General features: G+C 55.2%; 1 protein-coding gene across 4 annotated transcripts in view; it reads left to right on the top strand.

The window, feature by feature from the left end:
• The first annotated feature begins 5,460 nt into the window (after nt 1-5,460).
• Nucleotides 5,461-24,559, top strand: part of BAIAP2 (BAR/IMD domain containing adaptor protein 2) — a 51,779-nt gene continuing 32,680 nt past the window's right edge. For 3 of the 4 annotated variants that reach the window (XM_016193258.2, XM_007534742.2, XM_016193259.2), the window contains exons 1-3: nt 5,461-5,619; nt 19,049-19,124; nt 20,417-20,503. In XM_016193258.2, coding sequence (XP_016048744.1) covers nt 5,566-5,619; nt 19,049-19,124; nt 20,417-20,503 — 217 coding nt within the window. In that variant the 5' untranslated portion in view covers nt 5,461-5,565. The remainder of the gene's footprint in view (nt 5,620-19,048; nt 19,125-20,416; nt 20,504-24,559) is intronic. The other variant, XM_007534743.3, reaches the window with a different exon arrangement.

Below are 24,559 nucleotides of genomic sequence, written 5' to 3'. Positions count from 1 at the left end.
GCCCATCTGGTCCCCATCCCACCTCCAGGGACACACCCCACCATGAGGAGACCACAGGCAGGAGCTCCAGACACCCCTTCCAACAGTCATCCACAGGGTGTCACATGGGGGGGGACCCAGCCTGGACAGCCCCCCAGCTCCCCCTGGGGAATTCTGGGTCCTTGGTGGGGTTTCAGGATCTGTAACACAAGGACAAAGTCAGACTCAGAGCTCAAGACAACATCTTAAAACCCAGCTTTAAATAAACATGGAATTAAAAAAAGAGTGAGTGCGCGGAGCCCCCAGCAGTCAAAATTAGCAGCAGCGGCGAGCAGAGGAACCATCTGCCAGTGTGCAAGGTGGTGGCAGGCAGGCACAGGAGAGGATGGGATTCCCGGGACCCCAGAAAGCCCCCAAGCAAGCCCCCCAGCGGCTCTCTTCTCTGTTCTCCAAACACCTTTTAGATCACTTTCAGGTCAACGAAAGGCATTATGAGGTCGGCTGGCTTGTCCTCCTCTTTCCCAGGGAGCCAGGCACTACCTACCACCCCACCTGGCCATGGCCATATGCCACATGGTCCCTGTCCCATCCTGATAGTGGCCTTGCCTTGACCTTCCTGCCTCCTGCTCAGGAAAGGCCGCCAGTCTGTGCATGTGTGCCAAGTCAGTGTGTACAGATGGGTGTGGGGTCCTCCTCAGCTACCTTCAGATCCCCCCACTCCAAACTGGGCCCAGGCCTCAGCTGCCCTGCACCCCAGCCTTCCCCAGCCTTCCAACTCTGGGTGGGCGGGCTCTTCCTGCGACTCCTGCCTTCCTAGCCTCACCTGGGCTGCTGGAGGCCTGTCACCTGCCAAGTTATTTAAATCTGCATTGTCATTTGATGTATTCTAATAAGCAAGTGGGTGACCGAGCTGGCAGACGCAGGGTGACGCTGAAATGTAATAAGAGGGGGAGAAACACCCGAGGAAAGCTCGGCGACTTGCTCGCGCCCCTGCACTCACCCCCACGCACCTCCCACAGGCACCTGGAGTCACGCTGTGTGCCAAGATTATGTAAGGGGGCCGTTGCAGAGGAACCTCCCCCCCACACCCTGCCCTGAGAGATAGCCCACCCTGGGCCTGGCCTGAGGGGCTCTCTGGGGGCTCAGCCAGCTGGCAACTGGAATACTCTAGGCTGCTTCACCAGGACCACAGCAAGCAGGGGCCTGGGACCCAGGCATGCTGCCCAGGTGGGGACAGCCCCCCAAGTTCAGGGTCATGGGCTCAGGTTGTACATGTGCCCTCTAAGGGAAGGGAAGGGACCCTGGTGGGAGGCTCTAGGAAGCTGTCCTGTCTACAACTGATAGTCTCTGAGCTGAGCTGGAACAAAAAAAAAAAGCAGGTTCTAAGGGCAAGGACAGATCTAAGTCAGGAGGAGGGGAAACTGAGAATCAAAGCTGGTGTGGTGGGAGGGCAGGCCTGCGCATCTCTCCGTGGGCCCTGTGGCGGCTGCTACAAGCTGAGCACACTGTGGGCAGCCTCCGAAGCGCAGCCATGGAGCCAAGAGGCAGGGACAGTCTGGCATGTGGGGACTGGGCATCCACATCCTGCTGGCCCCAGAGGAACTGGAGTCTAGGAACAGGCCACAGAGGAGCCAAGGCCACTGGTGCCCCTGAGTGTGATATGGGGGCTGCCTTGAATGGGTGACTGTTGCCAAGTAGAGCTCTCTGCCACCAGCATTGTTACTGTTGCCCAGTGTCACTCACTTGTCACTTGCCCCTGTCCACACTTCCTGCCCTGGCTCTTACTTCTGCCAATTTCTCTGCTTCCCCAGACCCTTCATGCTCTGTCCCCCCCAACCCATGCCTCCTCTCTTCTGCTGTGACTATCTTTTGAACTGTCCTTGTTGCTGTGACATTGGTGATCTGAGGAGCGTGGGATGCGCAGCTCTGTCCGATATCCCCCATGGGGGGCTGCCGGCTGGGCTGGGGTTCAGGATGGTGAGTGAGGGCACAGTGGCCTTCTCAGCAGGTCAAGGCTGTGTCTGGCCACCCTAACTCCCTCTGCTGAGGTGGCCTGTCCCCAGGCCATGGTGGGCCAATGTTCTCTTTCTCATGGCTCTCCTGGAGGAAGCTGAGCAGCTGGGGGTTCCTTTCCCTCCCTGAGCCCCAGCCCCCAGCCTTCAAAAGGGCAGTTTCTGAGGGTCCTGTCTACTCTGCATCCAGGTGATCTATCCATTAGAGCTGGTTTCTGTGTCATCCCATCTTGCTCACCATGTGTGTGTGTGTGTGTGTGTGTGTATGTACGTATGTTTATGGGAGGCAGCTCTGGACAAAGCCAGTGTGGACAAAGCCAGATATGGGGGGCAGAACCTCAGTCTCCCTGTACCTCCTTCCTGCCACTCTGGATGTGCCTGTACCCTTGTTGCTGATGTGGGGAAGCAGGCCCCCAGAAGCCAGGGCTGCAGACACAGTGTGGATACTTGCTAGCAGGCCCTAGCTGCTGGGAGGAAGAGGAGGAGCCTGAGCTTCCAGTCCAGCTGAGGGCTCCCAGCCTCCTGCTTCCACTCTGAAACTCTCTGGTTACCAATGACAAGTGCTTTAATTCAGGAAGGGGGAAAGAGAAGAGGAGTTGTGATTGCGTTAGTCTCTCTCAGGAGAGAGAGAGGAGGCAGCCAAGAGGGTGGGTGGGAGGGTGGGGGAGAGGTGCTTGATCAGTCATAGGCCTGTGGGGAGTTTCCTGTGGGGAGACGGACACCCCTGGGTCTGGCCTGCCTGCCAGGGATGATGGAGGTGACAATGGGAAGTTCCGCGGGTGGTCACCTTGGAGGGCTCCTCAGGCCTGGTGCGCCTTTGCCAGGGGAGCAGCTTGCTGGAGAGGAGGGACTGTCATCCAGTAATTAAATCTGAGACCCCCTCCCGATGTGACGCTGACTTACATAAGGTGACTAAAAATAAGCTGAGGAAGAGCTGCACTTCCACTCCTGGCTTCCAGGCCTGTCTCCGGGCTCCTGAGCCTGGCCCCAGCAAGCCCCCTGCCCACCCACATCTACAGGGTCACACTTCTACTTCTGTCTGGGCATAGCACCCACCTGCCGTGTATGGCACAGGCCAGGGGACCCCCAGTCAGAGCTGAGGATGGCCTGCTGGATTCCTGGGACTCTGGCTGAGGTTCTCAGGGAGAGCCAGCATGGGTTCTAGTCCCCCAGATTTCTTGGGGAGTCCCTGAGAGCTGCCAGGTGCTCTGCACTCACACTCCTGCCCCAGGGCCCAGGTGGGGGCAGGGAACCTGAAGGCCCTCATTCCTTCCTTTTGGAGCTAAACCCAAGCTTCTCCATGGTGACAGTGGCTGGCTGACTGGCTCCTCCTCCTCCCCCCAACCCCCCTCCTCCTCACAGCCCTATGCTGTCTACTGCCTCAGTCCAGAGCCTGGGACTCAGCATTTACCCCAGACCCCATCACTACCAGGGAGACAGGGACTCTGCTGTGGGGAGGTAGTCAGGTGGACACTTCAGGAGGTTTCTGGGTCTCACCTGTGCTCCAAGCCTGGAACCTCTACCTGTCCAGCTTGAAGCCCATCCTCTGATCCATGTGCTGTCCTGCTCCCTGCACTCTGGCACATTCTTCTGATTAAAGTCTTTCTTCTCAGCTGCCAGGAGGCAGAACATGTAAACTGACCACTAGCCCACCTGGAAGACGGCTGAGCTCTGAGTGGTCTCTGACCCTCCACTACTCACATTAGGAAATATCCTATCCACTGGCCAGCAGGCAGTCCAAGCAGAACCTTCTAGAAGGCAGGGCAGGGTTCAAGACAGGTGGTCCTGGAGAAGTTCTGTCCTCCTTCTATGGTCTCCCAGATCACAAGGGCAAGATATGTCTTGGGTTCCCTCCCAGAACAAGAGATCTCTCTGCCTGTCACTCTTCTCATCCCTACAGCCACAACTTCTCTTTGGGCGAGTTGAGGCTAGCACCGCCCCTCCTCAGTTCCATGAGGTTACTGGCCATGGGGACCAGGGGCTGATCCTGCAGGGTGTGAGACCTGTGGTGTGAAGCAGGCACCGGACTGCTAGTCCATAATGGAGGAGGTGAGGTTGTTTCTTGAGTCATAAGGGCCTGGTCTGTTGGGGCCAGTCTCAGCTGCTTTCTCTTGTTGTGACAAAAAAAAAAAAAAAAAAATTCCAGAACCTACAGATGCAGGAATCTCCTCTAAACCGCTGCAAGCCATAAAAGAGGAGGAAACCAGGACAGGCAGGGGAAGGAAGTGAAAGCAAATAGGATCCGTCTGTGAAGGGGGCTCAAGGGGGAGGGTAGCCAGCCTGGCTCTGTACACTTCCCTTCCGCAGGCGCCAAGTGGGGCTCAGCCCCACACCTGTGGACGGCCCCAGGCCTGTCTGTCCAGGGGCTGCCAGTCTCCGTGGGTCTCTGAGGGGACCTGGGGACTGGGTGATGCGGTTTAATTAAAGGGAACACTCAGATCTGGCGTTTTACAATGTAAAGCATGTAATTCCTCTATATTAGTCTAATTCATGTAAATATTTCTCCAAGGGAACTGCGCCAGGAACCCCGTGTGCCAGCTTGGGCAGCTCCCCCCAGGAAGTCCTCCAGCAACCAGGAAGACCCCCTCCTCCTCCTCTCCCTTCCATCCTCCCTACTCCTCCCCTGCTGCACTTCAGATCTTCCTGCTCTCCTCACCACAGTCCTCCCTCCCTCTTAGCTTCCCCCCCAAAAAACAAAACCGTCACCAACGTGAGTCTGCTCTTTCTTCGAGGGCTCCTTCTCTCAAATGCTCCCCTTTGGAGAGCTCCCTGGTCCTCCAACCCCAGAGTTCTCTTCCACAAGCCTCCTCTCCCCGACCCATCCTCCCTGCTCCTGAATCCCAGTTGCAGATGTTCCCCAGCGCCCACCCGGCTCCAGAACGCCCGCTGCCCACACATGCAAGGTGCTCCCCCAGTCGCCCCAGGGGTCCACCTCTCGGCCTTACCTCCTGAGGTGCCGACCCCTCCCGAACCCTCGGGTCCTCCCAAACCCGGAGCCCTCAGACCCCATCGCCACTTCACGAGGCGCCGCCTCCCAGCGCCCGCCGCGGCGCCCCTCGCACCCACTCCCCACCTTCTGCTCGCGTCTTCTTGCGCCACCCTGCCCCCACCTCCCCACCCCCAGCCCGGCTGTCGCCCGGGCCCCCTCAGGCTGTTTCCAGGGCCCCAGCCCGAACTGCGCCTCCGTTCCCTCCCCGGCGACCGACGGCACAGCTGACCAATAATGCCGCGCTGCCGGCCGGAAGACCCCGCCTCCAGCCCTGCCCCTCCCCCTGTTTCCCGAAGCCACCAATGGAAGAGCAGCGCGGGGGCGGGGTCTGCCGGTTGCCTAGCAGCGGTGGGGCTGGGCGGGGGCGGGCAGCTGGGGGTGGTGATACGGGTTTGGCGGGGGCGGGGGCGTAGGGGGCGGGACCTCCACGGGGCGGGGCCTGCGCGCCTATAAGAGGGGCCGGCAGGCGGGGCGCCGCGCTCCTAGTCTGGGTTTCGCGCGCTGTTCTGCCTCGTTCTCCGCCGGCCCGCTTCAGCCACCGCCCGCGCCCCCGCTCCGCTCAGGGCTACCGCCGGACCCAGCACCATGTCGCTATCGCGCTCGGAGGAGATGCACCGGCTCACAGAGAATGTCTACAAGGTGAGCCCGCAGCGCGGCGGCGGTGACCACGGGGGTCTTCCGGGCCGTGTATGGGGGGGGGGAGGGCGCTGTGGGACACAGGTTGGCGCGCCGCCTCCGTGCAGCAGGTGTGGTGCTGCGGACCGGAGCCGCAGTCCTGACCGCAAGCGGAGCCTAGGGCCGGGCAAAGCGGGGACTAGGGGCTGTGGTCGCTGCGTCCGGGTGCAGGGTCCGCGGGGGCTCCTCGGGCGGCGCCGGCCTCGGGGCACCTGTGTGTGTGTTGTGGGCGGGGGGCGGCGCTCCAGGTCTTCCCGCAACTCCGCCGGGAGCGGAGCGCGCGGGCTAGGGTGCGCGGGTAATCCGTCTTATGTAACCGCGGGGGGGAGACTAATTGTGTGGGAGGTGGCGCACCCGCTCGGCTCCGCGCGTCGGGAGTGGGATCCGCATTCCAGGCTGCGAAATGTCACTCTGCCACCGACGGCCGCCCACGGGCCCGCGCTCCCCCGCACCGTCCTGGGTGCCCTTGCGGAATGTGGACCCCTGCCCAGCCCAGCGGGCCTCGGAAGCGGGGGTCGCTGGCGGTGGCTGCGCCTGTGCCCGAAGCCGCCGGCTGGCCCTGCCTTGCAGCATCTACGTGGCTGCCCGCTCAGGGCTGCGGGCGCCGAGCAACAGTTTCTCCTCGAGTCACACCGGCCAGTGATACCGCTCAGCTCTGTGGGGGCAAGGGGCCAGCCCAGGCAGGGTCAGGCTGCCAAGTTGCGGCCACGTCCCATTGGGGATCCGGAAGGGACTGCGACTAGGAGCGGATCCGAAGCCACACTGGGCTGCTGGGTGGGAAAGGCTTTGTGCGCTCTGTGGGGCATCACGTAGCGGTGGTGGCACAGTCTTCTGGGCTTGTTGCTTTGCAGCCGCTGTGGAAGGAGAGAGGTGGATTAAATTATTAGTCATTGGTTCCATTACGGTTTGCTCACTCCTGCAGAGGTGGAAGGGAAGGGCTCGTCATAGTCTTTTTCTCCTGTTTTCCTGAGTCTTGCACTGAAACCTTGAAAAGGGAACTTTCAGGGGAGAATTGCCTGGGGCACGTGGTGTGGCTTAGCCCCAGGGGAGTCCCACAGCGCCTTAATGAAGCTCAGCAGCCTGTGGTCAGCACCTTCCCCCTGGGCACTGCAGGTACTGCGGGAAAGAGGGCTGGAGTCAGCTACCCACAGGCAGGCTCAGTGTGTGGAAGCAGACTGGGAACTTGGTGCTCACAGCAGGGAAGGGTGTGCTTGGAGGCAGGCATGGACCCAGACGGGCCAGGTGGCTCTGCACCCACCTAGAGTTGTTGCTTGCGGGCTCGAGTCTCTTTTTGTGTGGGTCACTGGGGACCTCAGTCGACAATATTGCCAGGACAGGTTGGTCAGCTTTGGAGTGCTGGCCAGGATAGGGCCATAGCTGCCCTGTGTGGTCTGGGGCTGGTTCAGCCAGTCCCCCAGCTGCCAGAGACAGTGCGACTGCTTTTCCCAGGCTGGCAGAGTCACCACAATGTGGTCCTACTCAGTGTGGCCGGCATCCCCTGCAAACCTGGATGGCGGCAGTGAGGAAGGGAGTTCCTGGGATCTTTGAAAGTGGTCAGTTTGGATGCTTCCTACAGTAGCCCACTTGCAGGTCTGTCCATGGTCCCCTCAACCACATCCTCCTGAGGGAGCCCCCCAGGGAAGGTGAGGGGAGAAGAACCGTACTCATGAGGCACAAGGGGTGCAGGACTAGTTAGTGCCTATAAGGTAGGAGGCGGGATGTTGTGTAAACAGCTGAGCCCTGGGCCCAGGACTTGTGCTTGGGGCACCCCAAGGAGCTCCCTGGAGGAGAGAAAGCACTCACTGCAGCATCTCCCTGGAAGCAGGCCCCCACTGCGGTTATTTGTAGCAGCCACATTCTGGTGGCTGGAGTAACTGACAGGACCTCTGTGTCCTGCACCCAGTAGCCTGTTGACTCAAGGAAGGATCTGGCTGCCTTGCCTTTGCTAAGATGGGGACCATGTGGAAGATGGGTGACAGCACTAGGAAGTGGAGGTCCAGGCAGTTGTTCCGGGGAAAGGTGAGCCCCCAAGTCCTCTATTGTAGACCTCACACAAGCTTCAGTTGTGGCTGGGCACTCATAGTCACCAAGATAGAAGCCTGGCACCTAGAGTGGGTGGAGTTCAGCAGCCCCAGCTAGAGGGCCCAGTGGGCATCTTCTTGATGGAAGTGAGTCTGGCGGACTTGGCACCTTTTTCTCTGAAAGACAAGAGTCAAGGCACTGTACCCAGCTGTGTGCAAGCACAAATAAGCACGTGAGTACATTTGTGTGAGTGTATGGATGTGAAACCAAGGGCATGCTTACCCACATGTGTACTCATGGTCTCTACTTCAGAAGTGCTGCAGGGAGTCCTCTAGTAGGTTGAGGGCACTGCTAAACCTGGGGGGTTCTCTGAACCTCGCTCCCAGCGGCTGCATGGTGTCCTCCCACCCAAAGTATCCCCTCTCTGGAGCACTGGGCAAGAAAAGTGGTTCCTGATCCTGCCAGCTGCAAGATCCTTGTGCCCAGGTCACAGAGGCTGCAGGCATGGGACTCTTGATGGTCGAGTGGTGGCAATGCCAGGTTTTGCAGAGCTCTGCACTGAGAGGAACAGGGTGGGGGCTGGGGTCTTGCTGAGTGGGTATCTTTGGAAGAGACTAACGTGGCTGTGGGGGTGTCCTAGGGGGTTGTACCTCTGGAGCCCAGTTTTTCTACTTTTTTTTTTTTTGCCATCAGGGTTGTCATTGGGACTCAGTATCAGCACTAGGAATCCACCACTCCTGGTGGATATTTATTTTTCCTTTTATTCTTTCTATTTTATTTGACAGGACAGAGAGAAATTGAGAGGGGAGGGGAGATAGACACTGCAGATCTGTTTCACCACTTGTGAAGCTTTTGCCCTGTAGGTGGGGACTGGGGGCTTGAACCCAGGTCCTCATACTTGGTGATTGTGTGCCACTGCCTGGCCCCCTCTGCTTTGTTTTAGACCAGAGCTTCTTGGACATATGTGCTGTTGGTATCAGGGCTTCCTTTCTGCTTCTCTGGGCAGCAGGTTGCCAGTGAGACCCAAGCCCAGCTCAGTCCAGCTACTCCTCCCTTGCAGATATGGGTCCTGTTTCCCCATGTAACCATGGAACCAGACTGGCTGCCCTGCTACCTCTTCTGTTCAACTTGCTAGGCATAGCTGGCCTGGTGTTGCCAGCGGCTGTCACCTTGGAGAGGGACCCCACACAGAGTTCCTGGTCTAGGGGTGTAGTGTAGAGTGCTGGATAATGTGGGCTTCTTCCTGTTCTGACTCTGGGACATGGGGAACACAGAACTAAGGGGCAGCTTGCATTGTCTTCCCAGCAGCCCTCTGGATGGGGGACTCCTTTTCCCCTCACAGCCGAGACCTGTGTCCCTGGCCAGTTTCACTGCTACCTACATTGTCTTCCTCAGTGGAAGCACCACGGTTCCCCCACCGTTCCTTTCCCCTGCCCTGCCATCCCAGCTGAAATTCACCCTGCCATGTCTGTACCGCACAGCTCTGAGACGACGCCAGGGACCCTGTCAGGAGGTCATGAGGTTGAGGAGGCAACTGCTGATGCCCACCAGCAGACGTGAGTGAAGTTAGGGTGCCAGGCTCCCTCCTGCAGCAGGATTCCGTAACAGGATTCCAAGGAGTCCAGCCCTGCCTGGGGCCCCTGCTTCTGAGGTGGGGACCCTCCAAGACCTGCAGATGTATCTAGCAATTGAGTGTCCATGCTTGGGGGTGCATGAGCCCTGAGTCTGGTACTACCCACGGTAGTGCCTGGGTGACCGCCTCTGCTGTTGTCTGCCCTCTGAAACAGATTTCACCAAGAGTGGCCCAGCCTCCTGTAGGGGCTCTGAAGGAAGTGGTGAGCTTGTCTCCAAGTGCTCAGTCTGTTTCTTGGGCCCCCAGGTGGGTGGGCTGCCACTTAGCTGAACAGTACTCCATCCTGCTGTATCCAGAGGCCTTTGCTGCAAGAACAAAAAGTTCCAGGGGCCTAGAGACACAGCTTAGCCTGGTAGAATAGTCACCCATACATCTGAGACCCCAGAGGTTGCAGGTTCAATCCCTGGCTCTGTTTTATGCCAGAGCGGAGCAGTGTTCTCCCCCCCCCCCCACAACTTTCTCTTCCTCCTTTCTTGTTTATTTTATTTTATTTCACTTACTTTGTTTAAAATAGAAAGGAGGATCATGGGACCAGTGAGAGAGGGACTGGTTGGGCAGGAGTAGCTGATTAGAAACCTTTCCTGGCTCCAAGAAGTAATCTCTGGCATTGTCAAGGATGGGAAAGCCAGTGAGCAGCCCCTTCTCCTCTGACTCTGAGAGTCAGCCCCTCCCCCTGCAGGAGGAGCTGGCTCCTCCCCTAGCCATGCAGCACTTGTCCTGTCCCTCCTGTGGTGTGTGGTGGTCCCCACCCCACAGACCTCCCCACCTTCTGGCTCTAGTCTCCTGGAGTCTGCTGGATTGGAGAGGGCACGGTGTGCATGTAAAGGGAGCACTTAACCTCGGATGTCACTCATTTTCTTTTTTGACACAGCTAACTTTTTTTTTTTTTGCCTCCAGGGTTATTGCTGGGACTTGGTTCCTGCAGTACAAATCGACTGTTCCAGGAAGCTAATTTTTTCCCTTTTGTTACCCTTGTTTATCGTTGTTATTATTGTTGTTGTCATTACTGTTGTTGTTGGATAGGACAGAGAAATCAAGAGAGATGGGGAAGATAGAGAGAGGAGAGAAAGACAGACGACACCTGCAGACCTGCTTCAGCGCATGTGAAGCGAAGTCCCAGGTTCAATCCCCCACACTATTATAGGCCAGAGCTGATCAATGCTCTGGTAAAAAAAATATATTAATAGTAAGTATAGTGTGATCAAGCTTTTTCTCTTTTATGTAAATAGCCTGTCTCCCTTTTGAAGCTTCAGGTCCTACCTACTCCACTGGCAGCCTTAATGGCCCACGTGAAGTGATTCCCCCCCTGCAAGTGGAGAGCCAGGCGCTTGAACCTGGATCCTCACACTGATCTTTGCACTTTGCATCATGTGCACTTAACCCGCTGTGCTACTGCCCGGCCCCTACACAGCTGACTTTTTTTTTTTTTTTTTTTACAAATGTTATTTTATTATCTTTATATACTTATTGGATAGAGACAGCCAGAAATTGAGAGGAGAGGGGGTGACAGGGAAGGAGAGAGACAGAGAGACACCTGCAGCCCTGCTTCACCACTAACAAAGCTTTCCCCCTGCAGGTTGGGACCGGGGCCTCAAACTTTGGTCCTTGTGCACTGTTAGATGTGTGCTCAACCAGGTGTACCACCACTCGGCCCCCGACATCACTCATTTTTCAGAGATGTTCAGACACATTTAAGAAAAGCCACGTTGTGGTCCAGGAGGCAGCGCAGTGGTTAAAACACTGGAGTCTTAGTCATGAGTCACCCAGGCACTACCATGGGTAGTACCAGACTCAGGTCCCAAGTTCAATCCCTGGCAGCACATGTACCAGAGTGACGTCTGGTTCTTTCTTTCTCTCCTACTATCTTTCTCATGAATAAATAAATTCTGAAAGAAAGAAAAAAAACATATCAACTGTGTTAACTCAACCATCAGATTCTGAAAGCCAGCTCCTTGTGTCCCACCTGGCTCCAGGCCTTCCTTTCAACCTCCAGCATCTCTCCTCATCCTAGATGCAGTTTTTCACCCATGAGGATCAGTGTGTTCTCCCAACCTGGGGCTCCTCAGAACCCACTGTGGGCCCTTTGGCTTGGGTCCCAAGCTTGGTGACACCATGGCAAAGCAGCTGTTGTCCACACTTCTGCATTTATATATTCATTTATGTATTTTATATTTTGATCAGAGGCTTGCTCAGCTTTGGCTTACAGTGATACTGAAGATTGAATTTGGGGCCTTTGAGCTTCAGGCAGGAGAGTCTGTTGCATAAATCACTGAGCTACCCCTCTTTGCCCCCGAGGTCCTACACTTGTGCTCACTCTCCAGCTCTCCCTCTGAAGCATGGGCTTTGCAGTGCAGGGACACAGGGTCCTTAGGGATCCTTGTGGGCCTCAAGGGTTGCCTGCATGCTCCCCCATTCAGACTGGCTCAGACTGCTGCAGTGAAGGGGGGCGGGGGCAGGGGAATAGCAGTGCTGTTGTTTGTGCTGCCAGCTGCCCAGATATGTCCCCGGTGGGGGGGGGGGCATGGTGTGAGGGAGGGCATGTCCACTCATGTCCCCAAGGGTCTGGGGTGAGACCCTTAGCTTCTGTTCTCAGAGGTTCCGTTAATGATTAGTTGGATTGGCAGGGTGCTGCTGGCACAAGCAGGTATTGGGCAAGCCTGGCCGTGATTGCTCACATTCACAGTGCAGCACTCTTGGGGGGGACGGCATCCATGGCCTCTGTTGTTGTTACTGTCTGAAATCCCAGGTGCTGGGTGGCCTGGAGACCCTCCCTGCCTACCACCAGTACCATTCCAGAACACTCCACAGCTGCATCCCTGAACCCATCAGCCCCCTGAAGCTCAGATCACCCCTTTCTCAAGGACCAGGAAGGGTCAGTGGCCTGGAATGTTCTCTCTGGTCAAGCAGTAACTAGACCTGGCCCTGCTGTCCGAGGTTGGCATCTACACTGCAGGTTGTACATCTGCCCAGGCTGTGGGCAAATCCCAGCTGGGGGCCAGAGCACTATCAGGCTGCAGGGCTGGCTTCTCCCATGGCCTTATTCCTGGGCCCATGTTAACAGCCTCTGTGTCCTCTTGGTTGTCCCTCTGGAGCTTTCCCAATCCTCCTTTCTCACAGGGACACCAGCCATGTGGCCTAGGTCCACCCATATGACTTTGTTTGTCATAATCATATATGCATGCAGATCTTTCTAAAGATGAGCCTCCTGGGGTCTGGGGTTGGACTTTTGTGGGGTTTTAGAGGGCACCCAGTGAGTGAGTGGTGGGACATCAATGATGCCCTGGATCTTAGAGCCCTGCCAGTTTCTTTGTGGGCCAGTAGGGCAAGTAAAACTCCTCCTCCCACCTCAGTCATGGGTTTCCATGACACTGGGCTCAGCCCCAAAGCCATCAGCTGGCACCCCGGTTCTGCTTACCACAGATGCCATTTGACATGCACACCTGGCCCACACTTGTGGGCTGGGTAGGGGGGTGGCAAGTGTGTCCTGGCTGGACATGGCGGTGGCAGCTTCTTGTGGGCTGGGAAGTGTGTTCAGGAGGGTCATTATGGAGGACCAGGCGGTGCTGCACTCAGTTGAGTGCATGTGTTACTGTGCACACGGACCCAGCTGGGTTCCAGCCCCCACTTCCCATCTGCATGGGGGAAGCTTCACAAGTGGTCAAGCAGGTCTCCAGGTGTCTCTCTATCTCCCCCGTCACTTCTCAAATTCTCTGTCCTACCAAATAAGAAATAAAAATAAATAAGGAGCCTGCTGCAGGCTCCCATGGAGGCAGGATGCAGCAGGGCTCGGGCTCCAAGGGGCTGGTGGTGGCTGTAGGTGCCTGTGCTGTCGAGGCCGCAGTGCACACCTGTTTTCTGGAACAGTCTGTGCACCTTGTTCCTGTTCTGGCTCTGACTGTAAAGTGCTTTCGTGCTTTCATATGTCTCCTTGGGCCTGGGGCTGAGCTGATCTCCCTGAAATGCTCCTGTCCAGAGCCAATTCAGGTACCTTCAAAAGTGTCCCCGGAAGGCTGGCAGGTCAATAGAGCCCACACAATACTTGGGCTGAGGACCTGAGTTCTAGCCTTGGGTGTCTCATGGGAGCACTGGCAGGAAGGAGGCTTCATGAATGGTGGAGCAGTGCTGTAGTGTCTGTCTTTATCTGTCTCTCTCTCTTTTAATTGAATTTGTTTAAGAGACACAGAGAAATTAAGATGGAAAGGAGAATAGAGAAGGAGACAAGAGAAGTCACCTTCAGCACTGCTTAACTAACCACTCATGAAGCTCTCCCCCTGCAGGTGAGGACAGGGGCCTGATCTGGGGTCTTTGTGCACTCAAACAGGTGTACTACCACCTGTCCCTGCCCTTCTCTCTCTGTATCTAAAACATGGCAGAGGCCTAGAGCCCCAGCAATAATCCTGGTGGCAAGAATAAGTCAATGAAAGAAGTGTCCCCAGAACCCATCCTTGTGTGCAGGCAGGGCTTGTGCAGAGTTGTTCTAGGAAGCCAGACTCTAGGCTTGGCTGGGGGTTTCCACACCCCTGCCCTCAGCTCTGTGATCTGGGCTCTTGTCCTACTCCCCGCTTCCCACAAACATAGCTTGGTCCCTCATTGTGGGGGCCAGGGGTGTCCCAGGTGAGTGGGTAACAGCACTGGGCCTGCCTGTGAGCCCAGGTGAGTGGCCTTGGCCCAGTAGGGGAGCACTGCTCTGTTCTTAGCCTGTGCTGGGAGACCGGGGGGGGGGGGGGGGCTGGCTCAGCACACCTGTCCTGCCAGCCTTGGTGGTCTGTGGGGACAGGAGGATCCTATGTGGGTTTTGCAGCTGGCCTGGGGTTGAAGCCAGGTCTGAGCACCTCCAGAAACTTCGTAGATCAGCCTTTCTATCTCTGTCTCTCTGTTCTCTGAGTTCTCTGAAAAATGGGACATAGCAAGTATCAAAAGGGCCAGCAGGCAGAAGGGTTGGAATATGGGGGTGCAGGGCACCCCTCCCCAAATGGAACCTTGTAAGTTTGTTCTGGTGTTGAGCAGCCTGGCCTAGCCCCAGGTGTGCTCCAGTGTGTACACACACACACACACACAGGCCCTGGTGTATATAGGAGGCTACACTCTGTGGAGGCTAGGGAGCTATAGCTGCGTCACTTCCCACTGTCAGGAGGAGCTGCTTTCGATGGAGCCGCCCTGCCAGAAGCAGCTGGAGCTGGGCCACAGTGCTGGGAGCAGGGAGCTGGGACAGGAGGCCAGGCAGTCACTTGGCAGAGCTCCCTTCTAGAAGCTGGCCCAGCTTCCTGCTTCTCCAAGTGGGAGGAGGGAGTATCCCACTGCCCTTTATCCTTTAGGCTGGCTGACTTGTGACCCAACACAGCAGAGCAGAGCTCCAAGGGGTGTTAGGAACCTGGGGTGCTAAGACTTGGCTTCCTGGACTTCAGGGCTGAGGACACACCCTGTGTCTAGGGTCCTGGCAGAGTGGGGCCACTGTGGATGGCCCTGTGCTTATAAGGCTGAGTCCCCTTCAACTCCCCTTTCTAGGGTGTTCAGTCTGCAGGATGCCTTCACCCCAGAGCTTCCCCATGATCCATGCTGAAAGATTCTGTGATCAGTACAGGCCGGTGACCAGGTGAGGGAAGGTTTTGGAGCCAAATCAAGCTCTTGGCCACAACAGCGACCATGCTTAGGGACCAGAACTGCTAGGGTTCCTATGGGCACCAGGTTCAAGGGAGGCACTGCTGTGGCTGCCTGTGCAGTGGGTCCTCTGCCCAGGTATAGGGACTGGAGGCTGGGGTTGTGGGCATCTCTGTTCTCCATTGGTCTCTGGGCAACCATTATGCAGCAGGTCTGAAGGTGGTGTAGGAAGCCCTGGGTGTCTGGGCAGGCCAGAGTGCCAGCTCACCCCTCCCTGGATAACACCCAAGTAAACAAGTCCTGCCCCTCAGCACGTGCTGTTGAGGGTGCTAGAGTGTTTGGGGTTCATAGTTCCTCCTGAAAAGATCTATTTGTGGGGGTAGATGGCATAACTGTTATGCAAAGAGACTTTCTTGTCTGAGGCTCTGAAGTCCCAGGTTCAATCCCCCCCCCCACTACCATAATCCAGAGCTGAGCAGTTCTCTGGTAAAAATTAATTAATTAATTAATTAATTAAAATAAAAAACAGATTTTGGTCCTGGGTGGTGGCACACCTGGTTGAGCCCATATGTTACAATGCTCAAGGACATAGGTTCAAGCCCCCAGTCTTCACCTGCAGGGGGAAAGCTTCACAAGTGGTGAAGCAGTGCTGTAGGTATCTCTCACCTTCTCTATCTCCCCTTCCTCTCAATTTCTGGCTGTCTCAATCCAATAACTAAAGACAAAAAGATAAAAAAGGGGGGCTGGGTGGTGGCGCACCTGGTTAAGTGCACATGTTACAATGCGCAAGGACCCAGGTTCAAGTCTCTGTTCCCCACCTGCAGGGGGAAAGCTTCAAGAGTGGTGAATCAGAGATGCAGGTGTCTCTCTTTTCTTCTCTATCCCCCCTCCCTCTCAATTTCTAGCTGTTTCTATCTAATAAATAAATAAAGATAATAAAAATTTTTCAAAAAAAAAAAGGTGCACTTGTCTCCTTCAGCAAAGGTGCCCGTGGTCAGTAATAAAACCATGGAACCCTCTGCAATGTGATAATGGAGGTGGGACTCCCAGGTACCCCCTGTGCACAGGCCTGGGAGTAGAACAGACAAGGTGCTTCACCCTGGGACAAGTGCAGGACCCTCAACAGAGGCCTCAGGGTGGTGGGCCTCTCCTGAACCCTGGACCTGCTCCGAGTCCTAACAGTCTTTGCAGGAGCCTTGGAATGGTGGGCTCTGGGGTTCTGAGGGATCTCACCAGGGAACCTCTCCCTGAGCCTGGCTAGTCTCTGGACCCCGTGGTTCTGGGGCCTCTGGTGGCCTGGAAGCAAGCAGGTGGCTGTTGCTGAGCCCATGGGACACCCCAGTTGCAGGCACCCAGCACAGAACAGGAAGTGAGAGCCAGGCCTCCCCTAGGGGCTGGGTGCCCTCAGGAGCCAGCCTGTGGCCTTTCCACCTGTGCCACTGCCTCCAGATGACATGCACTAGGCCTGGGTCACACTGTGTCCGCCCCTGCATTCCTCTGATGTGAGCTCAACAGCTGCTTGCAGAAGCGAAACCCAGTCTTTTCTTCTGGGGTCATCTGCAGAGTGGAGTGGCCCCTTCCTTGACCGCTTGCCGCTCCTGCTGGCACTCTGGGATGTGTCCGTGGCCTGAGTCTGAACCGGATTCCCCCAAGCACAAGGTCTTCTCTTACCTGCTCACTGCCCCCCCCCCAAGGGTTTTGGATCTATGTTCCCACTAGAGTGAGAAAGATTTTTTAAAAAAATATTTTATTTATCTATTAACAAGAATGATAGGAGGAGAGAGAAAGAACCAGACATCACACTGGTACATGTGCTGCCGGGGGTTGAACTCGGGACCTCATGCTTGTTCAGTGCTTTATCCATTGTGCCACTTCCCAGATCACGAGAAAGATGTCTTGTGTTGAGAGTCTACCCTCAGGAGCAGCCATACAGAGACCTGTACATGCCCAGGCACACACCGGCCACTCATGTGCACAAGGACACACACATCAACTTGGACCCTGCTTCTTTCTTCCCTCGAAGGTGTGCAGGTACCCATGACCACTGCCCCACCTAGGGGTCTGAGGCACCTCACCCTTGGTCTTTTGCTCCCAGTCCTCCCAACCACAGCTTGGTCCACTGTAGTCAACCTGCCTACATATTTTGGTTTGTTTTTCACCAGGCTTATTTCTGGCTTGCACCACAGATCAGCTACCTCTGGTGGCCATTTTCTTTATTTTTTCTGTTTTTTCTTTCTGTGCTTTATATCATAGGACAGAGAGAAATTGAGAGGAGATGGAAATAGAGAGAGACACCTGCACTACTTGTTTCACCACTCATGATGCATCGCCCCCGTAGGTGAGGATTAGGGGCTTGAACCTGCATCCTTGCACATGGTAATGTGCACTTATGGAGGTGTGCCACCACCAGGCCCTGATGCTCCCTGTTTTATCAGGTACTCAGTCTCCAGACCAGTGGCCTGCATCTGTCCCTGCTCCCTGGCCATGACCTTGACCCTCCCCAGTGGCCAGGGTACCCCTTGAGTGTAGAGTAGCACGCAGCATCTGTGTTCACACCCTCCTCGGCCAGGGAAGCAGGCCCACTGCTGCTAGGGGTGCAGGCCAGGTCTCTGCTCTATGCCCCCCTGCTCCTAGCAGGCTTGCCCCAGGGCCTTTGCATTTCTCATCTGGGAAGGATGCACCTCACCCTTGCTGTCTCCTCAGGGGATGAGGGCTCCCTCCCCATCACCCCGTGTGCTCCAAACACAGGACACTCATTACCTGCTGTGCTCATGGACGCTTTTCGCTGCTCCACTGGGGCCACCAGGTCCCCTTCCTCACAGCAGGTAGAATGGTGCTCTTGCCCTGCCAACCCAACTGGGTGTGTGCCCTCTGCAGGGTCCCCCATAAGGGACTAGGAGCCAGGTGGGCCATTCCCAATAGGTACTGGTGGCAGCCTCTCTGTATAGGTGCTAGAGCAGGGGTCCAGCTGGGTGCCAGGAGGAGAACTTACTGGTGTCTGTGCCCTGATATCCCTCTGGCACTCTGTCAGGCAACTCCTGTGGGCTGAAGGGGGTAGAAGTTGTATTCAGAGCAAAAGCGCCAAGGACACAGCCTGCCGAGGCTGTTTTCCGTTTGCTTTACCAGAGCCCTGCTCAGCGCTGGCTAATTGTGGGGACTGAACCTGGCACCTTTGGGACCTCAGGCATGAGTCAGTCTGTCTGTCTGTCTGTCTGTCTCTCTCTCTCGATAATCATTTACCCAGCCTGACGCTTTCTTTTAAGATTTTATTTATTCACTAATGACAGGGATAAGAGAGAGAGAGGGAAAGAAACAAACATTACTCTGGTACATGTGCTGCCAGAGATCAAACTCAGATCTGCTGCTTGAGAGCCTTTATCCACTTTATCCACTGTGTCACCTCCCAGGCCCCCCAGAAATTTTACTTTTTTTTTTTTAAGGATGGGGAGATAGCGTAATGCCTGATGCTCCAGAGTCCCAGCTTCAATACCTCCCCCTGCTCTACCATTATCCAGAGCTGAGCAGTGCTCTGGTTATTAAAAAAATAATAAAAATTAAAATAGTAATTAATTCAATTTCTAAGAAAGAAACCAGCCTTGTGATGATGCAGAGATTAAACTTGGGACCCCAGGCATATGCAGGTGTAGAGTGCTAACTCTCCTTGAGCTATCTCTCCAGCTCTGGCTTCTCCTCAGACTCCCTGCAGGCTCTGGACCTCAGTGGAGCTCACCAGGCAGACCTGAATGGGGCTGTTGCTGCGAGCACCTGTTTTCACAGTCGTAATTAAAACATTGATTTGGCCCGTGCAGCCCAGATCTGGTTTCTTCGTCTAAGAACGGTGGCTGCTGGCAGGATTTGGCTCCCGCTGCCAACAGCACACAGGCTGGATTATTCTTGGTGTGTGTGGAACCGTCTGCATCCTGTGTGAGCAGGGGGCTGCCTGTGTGTGGCCGACGGTGGTGCCCTTCCTCACTGACTCAGCTACGCCGCCATGTGCCAAACGCACCCCACATGCTCACTCACAGGCTGGTTTGACCTGCAGATGTGCAGGCAGCTTTGAGGGTCAGGCCCGGGCTGATGCCCACCCACATGCTGACTGTGGAGACACTGAGACTCTTCCCCTTCCTCTGCTTCTTGCAGACCATCATGGAACAATTCAACCCCAGCTTGCGGAACTTCATCGCCATGGGCAAGAACTACGAGAAGGCGCTGGCAGGTGGGTGGGGCCCAGCCCAGGAAACAGCATGGGGCTGGCTCAGCAGGGATGGGAACAGACCCCCAATGCCCATTCTAACCTGGTGGAAAGTTGGGGGTCCCAAGCTTTGCTTAAAGGTGCATGCAAGTGGATTTGCAGTGCACTCTGCCACCCTGCCCACACCCTCTCCCAGCTTTGCCCAGGCTTCCTTCCCTCCACATTCCTGTTCTGAGGGGAGCACTATCTTGGGGCTCTGAGGGCTCCTACTCCCCAGAGACCAGACAGTTTTGGTTGGGGTCATCATGCAGTCTCCCAGGGCCCTGATGGAGGCCCACGTTTGCTGCCCACACAGTCCTTGAGCGGACACCCCCATATGCCTGTCTGATTTGATGGACGGAGTAGGGGTGGGAGGTTGAGCTTTCAGTGGGTCCTCACTTCCTGTCACTACAGCAGCACTTCCCTGTTCCCAGCATCTCTTCCCAAGAAGGTTTTTGCCCCAGGCTGTGCTCACCTTGTCGCTGCTGCAGGTATCACAGTGCCATCCCCCAGGCCCACCCTAAGGGCCTGCCTAACTCACTTTTGGGGTGAGCCCCAACCTGCAAACTCCCTCCAGTGGTTTCAAGGGGCCCTTGTGGTCACCAGTCACCCATGTGCCTGCCCTGGCATAGAAATAGCCCCCTTCCTGCTGCACTGGGCTGTCTCCCCACACATCACCTGAGCTGCCCTTGACCTCCACAGTGTGAGGACCCCCTCCACCCCAGCCCTCTACCAGCCCACCAGCAGCAGCCACACTATAACCTGGTTGGTAGACACAGCCTGCATGTGTGACAGACTCCAGCTCTAGCCCCTTTATGGTGTCTGCAGAGGACACAGGAAATCTGCTGCTGCTGCTTCTGCCCCCACCCTGTCCTTCTAGAGGAGAGTATTTGAGAATGATCCAGGATGACCCAGGCATGCCCACGGAGGTGGCCCTCATGGCTGTGAGTCCTGGGACTCAGGCCCTGGACACTCCTGGCTCACATGACTTCAGCACAGGGTTCCCCAGGAAGGCTCCTATATACCACCCTGAAGTCTGCCAGCTGTCTGCTCTGGTGACCCCTCCCCTGCCTCCACATGCTCTTGGCACCCTACAGTTTGACTTGAACAGAGCTGACCTTGCACAGCCTGCTGTGTCCTCCATGTGAGAAGAGCCCAGTTTACACAGCAAGATATGACCATCCTCACAAGGAGGTCAGGGCTGCCCAGAGCCCACACCATCTTCTCCCCCACGCCTGTCCCTGGCATGGGCTGACATCCTCTTTCTTTCTTCTCAGGTGTCACCTATGCCGCAAAGGGCTACTTCGATGCCCTGGTGAAGATGGGTGAGCTGGCCAGTGAGAGCCAGGGCTCCAAAGAGCTCGGTAAGACCCCTGGCATGCCCCTTACCTGGTCTGGGGCCCTGGGCTCCGTGTTCCCTCTGCTGGGGGGCCTGGCTGCTGTGCAGAGCTCCTCTGCTGGCTCAGCCAAGGAAGGCCCGGCCTAGGGTGAGGAGATGGGGTGGGGTTCACAGCTGGAGCTGGGTGTGCAGTGTGAGTTGGTGACTCAGCAGGTCGACCATGCCTCTGTTTGCCTTGGGCTCAGGCAGGGTCCCTGGCACCAAGGAGCTCCTTTTCTGCCTACATCAATCTCAAAAATCATAAAATGAAGTGGGGCACGCACTCACCCAGCAGTGCATGAGTCTAATGCACAAAACTCTGGGTTCAAACCCTGGCACCACCTGGGTGTCTTCTTCAGTGTCTTTCTCCCCTTCCTCTATCCCTGTCTAGTCGGCTTTCAAAAATAATGTAAAAGGTGAGGAAGTGAGCTGGGGCCATAGCTCACCCAGTAGGGAATGTACAGGCCTAAACAGGCACAAAGCCCTGGGTTTAGGCCCGAGCACCAGCAGGGAGCCCCATGGATGGTGGGCCTGTGCTGTGGTGTCTCTGCCACTCTTTCCTTTCTCGATGAAGAATGTGAGGCTTGCCTGTGGGGGCTGCTCGGTGGCATCACCCCAGCAGAGGGCCCAGTCAGTGCTTGGCTCCTGGTGCCAGGAGAAAGCCAGGCTCAGACAGCAGTGTGTATAGACACAAGGGAGCAGTTCTACTTTAAGTGAAAAGCAGAGGGGCCGGTGCAATGGCCACCGGTTGAGCGCACACATTACCATGTGCAAGGGCCGGGGTTCAGATGCCTGGTCCCCACCTACAGGGGGAAGCTTCTTGAGTGGTGAAGCAGAACTGCAAGTGTCTTTCTTTCTCTTTCTCTTATCTCCCCCTTCTTTCTTGATTTCTCTGTTTCTATCCAACAAGCAAATAAATATATATACATATATTTTTAAATGTTTTTATTATCTTTATTTTTATTTATTGGATAGAGACAGCCAGAAATTGAGAGGGAAGGGAGGGATAGAGAGGGAGAGAGAGACAGAGAAACACCTGCAGCACTGCTTCACCACTTGTGAAGCTTTCCCCCTGCAGGTGGGAACCGGGGCCTTGAACCTGGGTCCTTGTGCATTGTAACATGTGTGCTCAACCAGGTGCACCACCACCTGGCCCCAGCAAATAAATATTTTAAAAAATATATAAGTGGAAAGAAGACAATGAAAAGTATGTGATGAGCCAGCTCTGCAAGCCTGTGGTGTAGACTCCTGTTACTCTGACAGCATCACAGACAGAACTCCTGGGCTGGCTTCTCTATTCCTCTCCCCTCCCCCCATAATTAAATTTCCCAGAACAAGCTAACTTAAAATATTTTTTTTCAAGATTCATTTGTTAATGAGAGAGATGAGAGAGGAACAGAGCATCACTTTGTGATGCCAGGGTTTGAACTCGGGGTTCCATGCTTGAGAGTCCAGGGCCTTACCCACCACAGTGCCTCCCAGGCTGCAGTGCTGACTGCTTTTACAGGTGAGGGCGTGTAGTGTGGGGGTGCCCCTTGGCTAAATGGAGCCCATGTCTGGACGTGTTGGCAGAAGTAGGGGGCCCGGAAGTCTCCCTGTCTGGCTCCCAGTGAGGCGTCTCCAGGCTGTGCTAACAGCCTGCCATGGTGGTAGGGCCTTTGCAGTGACTGTGGCCACTCCCTTGTCTGAGGACACAGAGTTCCTGAGCTCACCTGGCCCCAAAGAGCCATGCTGAGTCGAGGTGTCCGCACAGCCCTTGTCCAACCCCGACGGCTGTTGACAGACTCCACCATGGAGCTTCCAGGCATGGACAGACAGCAAACAGGCCAGGAAGCTCCCTGCATAGAGGCCACCAGACAGAGGGAGGGGACATAGGGATCCGGCTCTGTGCCCCACCCACCCGCATCCTGCCTCTCACCAGCTCTGAGGGAAACTGAGTGCTGAGTGGGGGGTGCCTGGCTGCCATGTGGGGCATGTGAGAGGATGAGGGCTTGGACTTTCACCCATGGAGCCCATGTGGTGCACCCGGGCAGATTCTCTGCAGACACAGGGAGAGTAGGGGTGCACATGCACACATAGGCTCCCATCTGTATCGCCCACTGGTCCAACGCCATCACCACTCAGGGTGCTTCACATGTGTGCAGTCATGGCAGGGACCTTTAGTTATTTTCAGATGACATTTTCATTTTTTTTTTTTAGAAAGACTCTTTAATTAGTTTATTCACTCATCATTGAGAGAACCAGAGTATCACTCTGGCACACATGATGCCAAGGATGGGACTCATGATCTTGTGCATGAGAGCCCAGTGCTTTATCTACCATGCCACCTCCCAGGCCTTGTCACATGTTGTTGAGGCATGTTGATGAGTTGTTTATGACTGAATATTATTCCACCACATAGGCAGCACTGGTGTCCATTCTGTCACTTTGCAGACACAGATCCTGGTCTTTATGTGTCCCTGGGATGGGGATAGGACCTTCCTGACATCCACACGCAGCCATTCCACCTGCCCAGGGTTGGCTTCATGTTTTCAATTTCTGGTGTCTAAAGACAAGTCATGCAATTTCTTCTTGGAGATACTGGACATTACCTAACAGATTCTTCCTGGAGCTTAGGGCTTAATGCATGCTACCACCTCCTCCATCCCTCCTCAACCTCATAACTTTCTCTTTGTCACATGAACTGTGGGTGTTGTGTGGCCCATCAGACAAAGGTGATCATCTCCATCACCCCAAGCTCTCCTGCTCACCCAAGAAGTCCCTCTGCCTCCCCCATTGTTCCCTACTGCCATCACCAGTGTGTTCTCTGCACGTTATCTTCCCTGTGGTGCTGTGCATCCGTCCACTCAGCCCTGGGGGAAGGGGGAGCTGTGGGTTTTCCCAGAGGAGGAGGGTACTTTCCATGTTGGTGTTTTTCTGATGAGCTAAAGTGGAGCTTTTTTTTTTTTTTTTCCCCTCCAGGGTTATTGTTGGGCTCGGTGCTGGTACTACAAATCCACTGCTCCTGGCAGCCATTTTTTATTTTCAATTTAATTTTATTTGTATTTTCTTTTTATTTTGTTTTGATAGAACAGAAAAATTTGAGAGAGAGACAGACAGACAGATACTGCAGCCCTTTTTCACCACTCATGAAGCTTCCCCCCCTGCAGTTGGGGAGTAGGGGCTCAAACCCATGCCCTTGCTCATGGTAATAATGTGTGTGCTTAACTGGGTGTGCCAATACCTGCCTCCTTATTTTTTTTAAGTTTTATTTACATATTTTACATCTTTTTCTTATCAACAGGGATTCACAACTATGAATATATTTTTTTAGATAGAAAGAGACGGAGAGGGACCAGGCAGTGGCGCACCTAGTTAAGTGCTCACATTATAGTGTGCAAGGACCCACTTTCAAGCCCTTGGTTCCCACCTGCAGAGGGAAAGCTTCACACGTGGTGAAGCAGAGCCACAGGTTTCTCTCTGTCTCTCTCTATCTCCCTTCCCCTCTCAATTTCTCTGTCTCAACCCAGTAATAAGTAAATACATTTTTTTAAAAAAGAAAGAGAAGAGAGAGGAAAGACACCATAAAACAAAAACTTCCTCCTAACAAAGCAGGTACCCTACCTAGGTGAGCTATCTTGCCAGCCCCCGCCCCCCCGTCACACACTTTAAAAAATAAAATATGGGGGTCGGGCAGTAGCACAGCAGGTTGAGCGCACGTGGTGCAAAGCGCAAAGACCAGTGGAAGGATCCTAGTTCGAGCCCCCGGCTCCCCACCCGCAGGGGAGTCACTTCATGGGTGGTGAAGCAAGTCTACAGGTGTCTTTCTCTCCCCCTCTCTGTTTTCCCCTCCTCTCTCCATTTCTCTCTGTCTTATCCAACAAGGAATGACATCAACAACAATAATAATAACTACAACAACAGGGGCAACGGGAGGTGGGGGGGAATGGCTTCTAGGAGCAGTGGGTTCATGGTTCAGGCACTGAGCCCCAGCAATAACCCTGGAGGCAAAATAAAATAAAATATTTGTCAACATGAGATAGAGAGCCAGAACATCACGCTG

This window comes from Erinaceus europaeus, chromosome 14, assembly GCF_950295315.1.
Source record: "Erinaceus europaeus chromosome 14, mEriEur2.1, whole genome shotgun sequence".
NCBI lineage: Eukaryota > Metazoa > Chordata > Mammalia > Eulipotyphla > Erinaceidae > Erinaceus > Erinaceus europaeus.
This window is presented reverse-complemented; position numbering and strand designations above follow the sequence as displayed.